Raw genomic sequence first — 12,880 nt, 5'->3', positions numbered from 1 at the left:
GTTGTTGCCTTTTATTACTTTTCTGAGTTTATTTGCTTTGGGCTATTTTTTTTTAACTCCAGCCAACAAACTCACCTTTAAATCTCAGAGCTTCATCCCCTACCCCCACCCCTTCCTTATTCTCATGGGGAAGGCAGGCAAGAGGGAAAAAAATGCCCCAAGCTGGAGGGGACTGGTAGACTCATCCCATGTTGGTATCAGTCTACTTGGTCACTGTCCGTTTTGCTCATTCCTTTCACAGACCCTCACAAGAGGCATCAGTGGACTCTGGCAGAGCACTTGCAGCCTGGAGAGGAAGACAAAGGCAGGGATTTCTTTTTGGGAAAAAAAATCTAGTAAAATATGTGATCATTTTGAAGTAAGCCCAGGACCCTGGCCAGTGTTTCTGGAAGATGTTGCTTTGCTCTTGGTTAAAAACAGAATGCTGATGAAAAGTGGAATGAAATGTTGTTACAGATGTTCAGCTCTGCATTAAGGCTGTTGGAATTACCACCACATCTTAAATCAATTCCCAGAGCCTTGTCTGGAGGTTATGTCACCGAAATAATGAATCCTCTTTAGTCAAGAAAACGCAAACATGTTAAAACATCATTGTAAGTTTAAATTAAGCTCTGGTGCAAACCAGGGGATCTGAAGCCTCATTAGACCTGCCTGGCATTTTCCTAACACCGACTCTTCTCTCCAGACTGTAAAACTGTTAGATTCAGGGCCTATTAGACAAGAGAGCACTGGGAAGTTACAGCAGAGCATTAAGTGTTATACGCAGGGATGTGCAGAAACAAGCCCTTGAATTTTATGAGGGCTTGAAGACTGGGGAGAGTTTGGCTCCTATAAAAATTCTGCATTAGATTCCTGAACTTGTTTGTATTTTAAAGAAGCCGGTAACTCAGGTTTCTTTAGAGGAGCATGGCTTCACTCACGTGGCCTGCACTGAAGCAAGGGAAAGCGCTAGAGAGGCAGAGAGCAGCTAGCTAGAAAGCACATGAAATAGAAGCCTGTGAGTGCCCAGGCTCACCACCTCAACATGTTTGTCTTTCATGAAAGTGAGTAAACTTAAGTCTGTCCTTTAATTCTATTTTTATTTCTCTCGGGTTGCCATAGAAGCTATGAAATAAGAATTATAGCTTTGAGTTCAGCCAGAAGTTTTTCTGGATCTTCTCTCTGTAAATATGCAGAAATCAGTGGAATCCACAGGCAAGATAATAGTGAAAAAGGTTTTATGTCCTACTTAGCAGGGCAAACTTATCCCTTTTCCTCTTGTGAGACCTAAGCCGTATATAATGTTCTCCATTACACAGCATTCGTACATTTAAGCGGAGGACGCTTTCTATCCCAGCTCTTCAGGGAACAGATTTCCAGGCTCCAAGTAAAGCTTTGACCGTGGTTCCATTGAAGTAAATAAATCCCAGTTTAAATGCACGATGATTATGATGGATGATCTCTCAGAGTCACAATGAAAATAAATAGTTTCCTTGCATTGAAGGAGGCATAACACTCTTTCCACAATGAGGTGTCTCCCCAGAGCTGCCTAACACATATTAACTTGCAGATCTTCCATCTGAACAGCCGGGCTAGCAAACAGCGGTGACTGGGTGAAAGAGAAATGGGTGCTTAATCAAAGAAGGTACTTTATTGGAGGCCCAGAGCTAATGGTGAAGGAAAAGTTAAGAAAGAATCCAGCGGAAAAGCAACTAACAGAGAGACTTTCTGTAACTGGCCACCACCATGGTAACTGTAGCAGTCTCGCCATTGTCAACTAGGCTAGATGAAAGACCTTTTGGGGTGTTGCACTGTAATCTTGTGGAAGGAAAACAGTCTGTACCCCAAATAAATATACTCACGAACTCACACATATAGGATCATTTAGGTAGTGTGCTAGCAATCACCCAGGTCACCCTGTTGCAGTATAACAGTGGCCATACTGAAAGGTGGCCTTGTATTATGTGAAGAATCAATGGGAGACTTCCCTTTGTAGCTTAAGCCAGGAAAATGTGAAAGTGCATATAGACGTGTGTGTGAACACGTACACACACTCACACTTCACCCTGCCTCAGACTGCTGGGGATGCCTGCCCCCTGTCCTCTGAAAGGAAGATGAATTCAGGTCAAACCCAGGGTGCCTGTTTGCTGGCTGAGAGATGCATATCACCTCTAAGTGATTTTCTTCACTGCCCTTTATGTGGCTTGTACTTATTTCCTTTAATCTTTTAAGTGCTGTTTAGTCTCAGTGTGATTTGCTGTGGATACTCATTTCTGATAAGATGCGATATCCTCCCCGCCACCAAGTCCCAGCCTGGAGCACTAAGTGACTGATAGGGCCTCAGCCTGAGTGGAGCCTAGGGTGGGCGGTGGGGGTGGGGGTGAAGGAGGGATCAGGTGGGAGAGAGAATGGGTTGTGAGCCTTTACAGGCTTTCCCGGCATCGATCCCATCAGGTACTTCTCTCTCACCTTGTCACACCAGTTTTCCTTTGCCTTGGGCCACTCAGAATGAGGTAACCCCAAACTGACAGTAGAACAGGGGTGCATACGGTGCATATGAAGTGTGGCCCTTCTGAAGCAAATTTGGAGGATGGTTAGCATGTTCAAACCTCATTGGTGCTGTGTGTCCTAACCGCCTATGTTTATTTAGGGCTTTCACGGAAGTACTATAGGATGCATGCTCAGTCATGGGTCTTGTGAATAACAGCAAGTGGCTGAGCTGGACTCTCCCCCCCCCCCCACCCCCCCCCCCAGCTAAGGCTCATACATATTAAAATATAACAAGCTTCTTTTGCTGTTGTCACTACTAATATTTCTCTTTAAGGTAACATCCATGCATTCCGAGTTTCAGGGCTGTTTCCTCCTAGTCTGTATGACAATCAACTCTAAGAATCCGAGGATCCTAAATTTCCTTCTGGACGTTACAGCCTTAGCCTGGACTGTGTGGGGGGTGGGGAGAGAAGAACTAGAGTTTTGTTGCACACGCCCTTGGGTGACAGGCTGGACAGCCATCTGCTAACTATCCAGCAGCTCTCTTAAAAACAGAAAACAAGCATGGTGCAGGCTAGCCCATCTCCAGTGCTTATTAGTGGGTATCTCTGGGCAGAAGCATCAGACTGCAGTGCTGTGTGTTGTCTGTGAGTGAAGCTTCCCGTTGCTTAGTGACTTGTATGGTTTCGACATCCCTGAAGCAGTCTGTGGGGCTCAGCGCCTCCTCGCCACCCTCCATGCCCACCCATCGCCACATCATTAAGAGCTGTGCTTCTGTGGCAACCTCTTCCTTCATTGTAGCGTGCCTCTCCAGCACCAGGTACCCTCCCTGCTGCAGCTGCAGGGAAGAGAGCTGAGCTGCGCTGGGGACTCTTGAGCCTACATGCGCTGGTGTTCCCAGCCCGCTGTGATATGAGACATGTGCTGCTAAGGCTTGAAATTCCAGCCTCTCCTCAAAGCTCTTGCTGTGGGTGCAAGGATTGGGAGCCAGTTAACTTGGTTCATTTGGAGAAGCAGCAGGCTGGCAGCTAATCTGCTACCTCAAACATAACTCTTAATTCTGATTTTGGTTACAAGAAACTTCATTTTGAGTATTCAACCAAGCACAGTATTAACCCTTAACCAAAATTAACTCAAGGAATAATGACCTGTATTTTCGTATGTAGATAAATCACCATTTCTCACTTTTCTTGTGCCAGGGCATTTATAGATTGTTCTAGTCTGTTTGCAGTGCATGTTCAAGGGTTGGTGCACAAAGCAATATTGCTTCAACCTCCTCTCAGCCGGCCTCTCTGACTAACGCATCCGGTCTTTGTCACGGGGCCTCTAAAGACAGCCGTGACTCTTCTAGTGAGTGACTGAGCCTTGAATGTGTGTCCTTTGATATCTTGCCTGTGTTTGGCACTGTGCCCTCAAACTGTTCATAATCTCACAAGCTGCCTGTATTTGCAGTTGAAGACGAGCAGCCGCCAACACTGTCACCAAAAAAAAAACAACGTAATGGGGGCATGAGGACCTCACCCAACTCCTCCCCGAAGCTGATGAGGTAAGCAGAGCCCCCCCTCGCCCCAGCGCGGTCACCTCCCCAGCTCCTTCCCTGGCCTCCCCACCTGCCCAAGTCCAGGCCCAGACCTCCCTCTCCAGCCGCTTCATGGGGGAGGGGAGAGAGATCGTTAGATGGCTTCTTAAAGGCTGGAGTATTTACTCTGTCAGCTTGTCAGCAGTTAATGATAGAGCTGAAAAAATTCTGTCACGAAAAACAGTTTGAAAAGCTGTTTGAAAAATACATAGGCTTTAAAGTCTTAGCTGTCACCATGTCCTGTCTGTGTGTAGTTACTAAACAGCAGTGGCACTAATGACACTGGGAACCAATCAGAGGGACTCTGTGGTTAGTTTGCCTGCGGCAAGCCTCTTTCTGCTGCAGTCTCTCTGAGGACTGGTTTCTGTACTTAAGGCCATATGTGCAATGTATCATCACAATCAGAAATGAACCTGAAGATTACCTTCCTTTTATCCTGTCGATGGAAATCAAATTTCTGTTAATTGATTTTGACTGAGAAAAAAAAGCTTAATAATCTGTGGTCTTGCCAAAGCAAAGTTCAAAAGTAATCCAGTTCTGCTCGGGTTAAAAGCAATATTAATTATGGAACTGGCTGCACTTGTTCCTTCCTTCCTTCCTTCCTTCTTCCTTCTTCCTTCCCTCCTTCCTTCCTTCCTTCCTTCTTCCTTCTTCCTTCCCTCCTTCCTTCCTTCCTTCCTTCATTCCTTCCTCCCTCTCTTTTTATTAAATATTTTTATATATGCATATATATATATATACACACACACACACAATAAACTACCTACAGCAAGAAGAACTATGACACAATCAGGAGTTATATAAATGTTACATTCTTAGTGTCTTGGCTATTTTTATTTGGCAGCCCTGAAGAAAACATTTTTCCTATCTTGGTGAGTCTAAAATTCTGAATGTAAAACAATATCTATCATATCTCATCACTACCAACTTAAAACATCTATCTAGACCTAAAAACATCTTAACCCCTAAACAACTAAGCTTAATTGTAAAATTAAACTATCTGGTCTTCAACCCCATCAGAAACTTGAGAAGGAATGAAATTAATTACCTGAGTATACTGGGAGTACAAGATAGCAGCTCTCCAAATGAGAAGATGACAGAGACTGCTACCTGAGCAGTTACCCAAAACTCTCTATAATATTAGCATCATCTGCAGCCTTCTGGCCCAGTATTCTGACAGACATATCTGTGAGGCAGGAACTATTAAGGACTTGCTTACCTGTCTTGGCAGAGTTTGGCTGTTGACTCTGCCTGCATCCAAGCTTGTCCATTTTTAGGCAGAATTCTGTCTGTGGCTGAAACAAGGACATTTTGCCTACTGGCTTGTTTGCCACATTTGAGGCCATCTCCATAAGGAGGTTCTTTGATGCTCATCATCCTCTTTGAGGTAGGGTGGGTGTTGCCAGGAGGTAACCTGTCTCATTGTCAGTGAATCTTTAAAATAATAACAATATTTTAAATGCCATATTCTGTATGTCTCTTAGGTTTTTGAAGACCTTATCTAACTATTTTACCTTATCTTTCTATAGAATCATATCTATCTGTTGCACCTAAGATGTATATTCTTGTGATAAAAATAGACTAGTAATTGATATGACTATGAGTTGATCAACTAACAATTAACTTGTGTAACTTATTATCCTAAACAGCCTGTACTTTCAAAGTATTGGAAGTAAACCTTGTATAATAATTGAGTTATATGGTACAATAGTGCATATTAAAGTAGAAATATATATAATGTGTATGAAAAATAATCTTACATTTGAATTCTATACCACTGTATCTAAAATTAAACTTATTTTTCATCTATATACAAAATTCTATACCAGTGAATTAAAAATACCTTATGAGTGACAATTAAGGCATTAAGTTGGGGAACAGATTCTCTAAACTACTTTTTGTTCTCTCTTCCCTATTTATTTCTATACTCCTCCTTCTTTCTTTTCAACCCCTAAGAATGGAAGATAAAGGAAAAGAGAAACAGCCTTGAGTACAACCTTGTTTTCACTCTAAATAAGACCAATAATAACTTATAACCAACTCCCACTGAAAATAACCATTATAGCCCAAGAAAGCAACCAAAAACCTACCCGACCCCCTTAAAGGAAATGGGGCATTGATGTTCTCCTAAGGTATCTTCTGGCTGATTTGGGACAAATAATACCTTTATAGGGGCCCAAATAAAATTGGGGAAATGGTTAAACAAGCTAAGAATAGTATTTGTCTTTTCTATCCTCCTTCCTTTCCTTGTCCCCCCATTTCTAAACTATGATGTCACTCAAGAAATAAAAAATGAATCAGAATTTCAGTACAACTCTACAAGTCCCTGCTCAGGCAAATTCATCATGTGCCACTTTTGTTTCTTTGACTGTTTTGGGATCCCGCCATCAGTTTTCCCAGGCTCTCCGACTCCCCAACACTTTAATGACAAGGAATGGTTCCAGGGCCTGTGAAGATAGTTCAAAGGGTAAAGTACTTGCCTTACAAACATGAAGACCTGACTTTGATACCCACAATACAGAGGTGCTGGGGAGAAACCAGGTACAAAGGCTTATGGGTAATCCTAAGACTGGAAAAAGGGGGACAGGTGGATTCATGGGGCTTGCTGACCAGCCACCCTAGACTAGTTGGTTGGTTCTGAATCAGTGAGAGACCTTTTCTCAAAAGGGAAGATGGAAAGTGCCTGAAGAATAACACCGGTGGTTGGCTATGTGTGCACGCACGTGTGCATGTGCATGCACAAGTGTATGTGCGCATGTGTGCGTGCGTGCATGTGTGTGTGCATGTGTGTGTGTGTGTGTGTGTGTGTGTGTGTGTGTGAGGGAGGGGAGGGAGGGAAGGGCAGAGAGGAGAGACTGAGACTTCAGCACTGTACTGCTCCTCCTTCTTCTGCTCCCTCTTCTACTGCTCCCTCTTCTGGAAATACTTGCTTCCCTGGCATCCCCTTCCTTTTCCATGACCGTGGACCCTTCTCCTTTTAATTACTAAAATGCAGTATTGATTATTTCCACTCCCCACTTCCCCACCACATTCCTGCCTCCTCTGTGTCCACTATCTGGAATATGGATTCCTGGTGGCAGATCCTCCTGGTCCTTTCCCTCTCTGTTGTCACATGTGCACTTCCCCACTCCCTCTGGTGAAAGGCTTCCATGTCCTATGCCTCTTCTGTGCAGCTTTGCTGGGGCTCCATTGATTTACATGCGTGTTTACAGCTTATGAAAAGGAATAAAAACCGCACCAACTGCCAAGCCACTGGGTTTTATGATGCCAGTTGTCAGCCTAGCATTCAAGTCCTATTTACTCACCTTTAGGTAATCGGCTTATCTAATGCTAATAGTTTTCTCTATTTAAAGGAGAGAAAAGCCCAAGTGCTTTCTTTTGCCTAAATTTAGAGGAACAAATAAATAAATAAATAAAGAGAAATTTGAAAAATGTGAAACCTTGGGAGCCAAATTCCCTGTCCCTGTTTGCTATGTAAAGTATGACTCGTTGCTTTGATCTTGAGTAATAATAATTCTGAGGAGTTACACTGTTTTCATATGCTTCAAAGCTGTGTCAAAGTTTTGCTGCTTAAGGGTACTTCTTTATTCTGTTGGCTCTTGGGTACCAAGATGACAGGTCTCCTGTAAGAGGTGGAGGCTGTTTAAAGTCATAGCCTTCAGCAAGACATCAAATTACCAAATCCAGGGTAACATACTTCTACACAAATGCCTTTCCTGTAGATATATTATACCATATATATTAAATACTTTAGTGTTACGTGCTACATTTTATGTGCAATAGAAAGTGATGGTTTGAGGTAGCCTTGGGGGGACTTTTTTTTCCATAAGCAGAAAAAGCTAGTGTATACCGTATCAAGTATGGTTTTTACAGGACTTTCTGCCTGAAGGCCTTTGTAAATAAGTAATGATCAACAGATTGGCTGTGGGTTTTTGAAAAGCATGCCCATGTCAGTTTGCATGATGGGGGAGAATTTTCAAAGTGGATCTTGCTTTCATTGCCTGCCTGAGAGGGGCTGAGGGAGACAGCCATCCCAGGCCAGAGCTGTCTGCCTCATAGTACATCGGAATAGCTGAATGGGGGTCAGGTGGTGAGCCAAAACTTGCCAAGCTGCAGAACTCAGGCTTCTTGTGTTGGCTCCTATGAGCTGCAGATCCCACCAAAGTTACAGTTGTCTGATGCTCTATCTTACCTGTCCACAGTGGTCTACATCACGGCTTAGCCAGGGCCCGCCATCCCATGCAAATCAGGGTGTCTGACCTGTCCTTCACTTTTTTCCCCCTCAGGTGGTTAACATTCTTCATGGAATGTCAGAGAAGAAGAGACAGGCTGTCTGCTGAGTTCTGTTTCTCTTCTAGCCTAGCAATAAAGGATGCACCCAAAGGGCCTTCTGGTTGGCCTTGGAGTGTGTAGCACTGTCCGCTAGGCTCTTGAGTCCTGTGCTTTCCACATCCCCATTGCTCATTCAGACCTAGATCCTTCTGTCTTTCCTATTTCCTTCTATCTCTTAAAACACCCCTTTTCTACTCTTCAGGAGATGAGAATCCCAGGTCCTGTTCCTTATGGCAGCGCCCCCCCCCCCCCAACAAATCCATAAAGAAGCTAATGACTTATTTGAAGTGGGCTTTCCAGCATAGTTCTGTGCCTCACTTTTGAGCAGAATCAATCATTCTGAATGTGGGCAGGTTTTAGTGGCCTATGGGTGGTGATACAGACAGCTTCAGAGAAACTCGGAGCCCAGAATGCCCTGTAATTTACCACCCTGGCTTCCACAGATAAAACAGCCGCCAGAGTGAGGCCTTCCTCCAAATCGTCTACCTGCAGGAATTGTAGGGACTCTCCACTAATGGGCCCATCTCCCCATTTGTTCTGCTGTCAGGCTCAGGCTCACCCTGGTGTTTTAGTGGTATCTCATTCTCTGCATGATTGTTACATGAACAGCCGTGTGTGTGTGTGTGTATGTGTGTGTGTGTGTGTGTGTGTGTGTGTGTGTGTGTGTGTGTGTGTGTGTGTGTGTGTGTGTGTCTATGGAGGTGGTAGATATTTTAGTCAGTCTGACAGAAACAACCCTCACAGCCAGACAGAGCCAACGGCAGTGAAGATGCCTTTGGCACTCTACCCACTGAGAAGTGAGCCACAGCAGACCCTGTGTCCCTTGCACTCTATGTGCCAACACTTTCCTTTTCTTAACCTGGAGTTGCTAGAAGAACTTCTCCTACTTTCTACCCAGATCACCACACCTGCTGCCTAGTTCTCCCTCCTTTGTGGATTGTTGCTCTATAAATCCCTGGAGGGCAAGAATTTTCTCCCTAGATAGCTCAGCCAAAGATGTTGAACTTGGAGCCCCACAGATTCCATCTTATTGAAAGCTGTCCAGAAAGTTAGGAAAGCAAGTCAACCTGCCATGTGATGATCAGTTAAAGCAGAGTGGTGTGTGTCTGAACCTACCCTACCCACTCCCCAACACACAGACACACACACACACACATGCACACATACACGCACATGCACACACACACACACACTCACACATACACAGGCATGCACGCATGCACGCGCTTATCTCTAGCTGAATCAAGGAGTTGTTCTTTCTCGGGTGATGAAAATCAGTACCTGAGCTTTCACACATGTTCTCAAATGGTACCTGAAAGGCTGTGTGCCTCAGGTGACTGCTCACCTCCCAGATTGGTTCTCATCCTGCAAATGTCCCATGAGGACCTACTGTGCTTAAAGTATTGTGGGAAGTCTTTGAGGGACCTAAAGTGTGGTGGGGGAAGAGGGGAGTCCAGTCTTCAAAATGGGATAGGCAAGCCCATGCATGCCCCACAATCGATTAAGAAGAGTTTACAGCATCTGTGAACACAGAAGGACTCCTGTCGCTCTGTATAGCCCAGGCTGGTTTGTGAAGGATGAAAGAGCTCTAGTTTGCCATCACTCTGTTGGTATTACTCCCTCCTTGTTCATGGTTGCCTGGGCATTATTTCCAGAGTGCTGTGCATGTAAACTCATCAATAACTTCAGTGCTCTGAGCAAGTGTAGCACTCCCGTATGACAGATGAAGAAGCTGGGGCATAGAGAGGTGAAGTCTATCTCATCGGGGGAAGTCTCAAACAGTGACGATGCTCAGACCACTGTGCATGGCTTAGGATGGCTGCAGTGATGGGTCCATGGAGTAACATCACTGGAGTTGAAAATGTGTGTGTATTCTGGTCTCCCAGTCATGGAGGATCTTGCCTATTGTGGGCATCAGGAAGCCCTTGCAGGTTTTCAAGGAAGTGGTACCCTAAGTTGGGTGTGGGAAGATCATTGGCAATGGTATAAGAGTGGCTATGGAGGTGTCTTCCATCAGGGCCTTTCTGTGACCACAAACGTGGAGACGTGTAAGAGGGAGTCTTCTCAAGAAGATCTCATGGCTTTTCTAATATCAGTTCTGAATCTGGAACAAGACAGAGAGGGACAGACAGGAGCGGTTATGTGGTGTGTGTCAGGTGGACAACGTATACAAAGAGATAACTCCCACGGAGGCCAGCACAGATGATTGATGGTGCCCAAAACAGACACTTTTGAGGAGTGTTCACATCACGGGACCCAGGAAGGGTTAGACCTCAATTTCCTGAGAGTAAAGGGAATTTGATGGGAGGGAAAACATCCTCTTGGGCATTGGCTGATCATTAGGTGAAATAAACTCATCTACTTGTTAAATCATATCCCTTCTCTTTTGACTCGTGCCTTTCATGGGGGCCTTTTGTTAGACTTTCTCACATCAGACCCTGCCAGTGTGACAGAGTTTAGTAATAGGGAATGGCAAAATGGCCTGGAGCCTACTCGGGGTTGGGGACAGAATGCCACCCTCATGGTTTTTTCCACTGGCCAGAAAAAAGAAGGAAAGCAGGGACAGGTTAGCTAAATAAAATTTTCCCCTTAATGCACAAACTAACAGCATGTGACAGTCCCCCATGGGACCAGAGAAGGAAAAAAAAACCATGGGTGTCATGATTCCAGGCTTTGGATGGACTTGACGCTGGAATCAGGACAAGTTAGTGCTCAGCAAAAGGTCATTATCCTGTCCTGTCACTTCAGAGACATCTTACAGAACCAAGGCCCAAGTATGTTCTCCTGAGCCATCTCCTCGGCACAACAGCACTACCTCCCATCTTCCTCAGAGGATGGTGCCTTGTACACGGTGCTGTGTTAGGTGGAAATGGAGAACACCAATGCAGTTAGCACCAGAGAAGCCGAGAGGCTAGAGCCTGGCGTGAAAGTTCTATTTAGGTGGCTCCATGATTGTCCATCTGGTGCAAGACGGTGGCTGAGTCCTAGAAAAGCCACATCTCAGAGGCAATGATGGCTGTCAAGATGGTAGTTGCAGAGTTGAAGGATGCTGGCAGGTGCCTGGCTACACAAATCAGGATCCTCGCAAATAGAATAGAAAATGTTGTTTAGCAAGAGCCAAAAGGAGTGGGGCATGTCAGGCTAAGACTATCTTCTTACTAAAAACAGAGCAATGAGAGAAACATGGCGTGATAGCCCCCATCCTTCAGAAGTATTCATATTTCACACTGCAGCCCTAAGTAGTTCCTTCATTACTAATGTCTGGACCACTAAGGGCATCACACCTGATCCTCCCCTCCTGCGTAGTTAGGGCGGCTGGCTCCAGGCAAACTCCAGGCAGCCTTGATTGCCTAAAGACAAACTTTATAGCCTTCCTTCCCCCCATGTTGCCTTTCTTAATGGCATATATTCTGTTTTAACTCAAAAACGCTGTCTATATGTGAGAAATACTAGAAAAAAATCTCAGAACAAGTCATTTTAGGATAACAAAAGAGACAGCTCTTGCCGGGCGTATTTCCGGAAAGCATGGTAGGTCTAGTGAGGCTCGTTGAATAGCTCTTATACTTCCGGTTGCGTATTGAGCATCCCTTGTCCTCTACTAGTCGCTGAAAATGCCTGAGGGAGAAAAATGCAAGGTCTGGTCCTACGCAAGTCCACCGTCTAGTGAGATAGACACCAATTCTTTTCTCTGAAGGAACAGCTCATACTTCTGTAGGGAAAGAATCACAGAAATGGATGAAGCCGAGGATGAGCATTTGAGCCAGAAGATGAAGTCTAAGAAATACCATGCAGCCCCGCAATGGTGGATAACAGAGATGCTCTGTGGGAGAAGCAGGGTACTGAGTTCACATTTCACCCTGCTGCCCGCTTCTTGGAGCCTGCTGCAGGATGGGGTTGGCCTGTATGTGTGGGGGATGTTTGTGGTGATGGACAGGGAGAAGGGCGAGATTCTGAAACCATCTAGCAACTTCCTTCTTTCACAGCTTTGCTGGGTCCCTTGTGCTTTAATGCAAGTTTCTGAAGCCCAGTGTTGAGCTCAGAGCCACACAGTAAACTGGGATTTGCTGTATTTGGCTGTAAGGGGAACTCTACTCTTTAAAATATAATTCGACTTCCTCACAGCGGGTTTGCTTGGAGAGGGATTTGCGGTTTTGCTTTAGGCTCTTGTCTTCAAGGCAAGCTTTTTGAGTTTCTGCTGTGGCGGGGGCCATTTAGTTCACTTCCTGAGATTAATTGATGGCAAGTGGCATTCCTTGCTCTGCACACCCTCCAAACAAAGACCTTTTATTCTCCTCTTTAAGTCAGGCATGCTTAATTTCTAGCTGTGGACATCTGAGGTAGGAACTGAGAGGCAAGGAGCAAAGGGGGAGGGGGCAGCGGGGGAGGACCTAGCTCTCTGGGGCTGCTGTGTTATAAATAGTGGGCATTCCTAAACCAGCCCTCAGATCTTTGGCACATGACAAAGGCTCACACAAGCCTTAATTGATTTTTGAGCCACTC

At 45.0% G+C, this 12,880-nt stretch overlaps 1 protein-coding gene across 12 annotated transcripts in view; it reads left to right on the top strand.

The window, feature by feature from the left end:
• Positions 1 to 12,880, top strand: part of Kcnma1 (potassium calcium-activated channel subfamily M alpha 1) — a 699,737-nt gene that overhangs the window by 606,889 nt on the left and 79,968 nt on the right. For all 12 annotated transcript variants that reach the window (XM_051142911.1, XM_051142912.1, XM_051142922.1 and 9 more), the window contains one exon: positions 3,922 to 4,015. In XM_051142911.1, coding sequence (XP_050998868.1) covers positions 3,922 to 4,015 — 94 coding nt within the window. The remainder of the gene's footprint in view (positions 1 to 3,921; positions 4,016 to 12,880) is intronic.

Source organism: Acomys russatus, chromosome 3 (assembly GCF_903995435.1).
Source record: "Acomys russatus chromosome 3, mAcoRus1.1, whole genome shotgun sequence".
Lineage (NCBI taxonomy): Eukaryota > Metazoa > Chordata > Mammalia > Rodentia > Muridae > Acomys > Acomys russatus.
The sequence above is the reverse complement of the archived record's forward strand: the minus strand, read 5'-3'. Positions and strand labels throughout refer to the sequence as shown.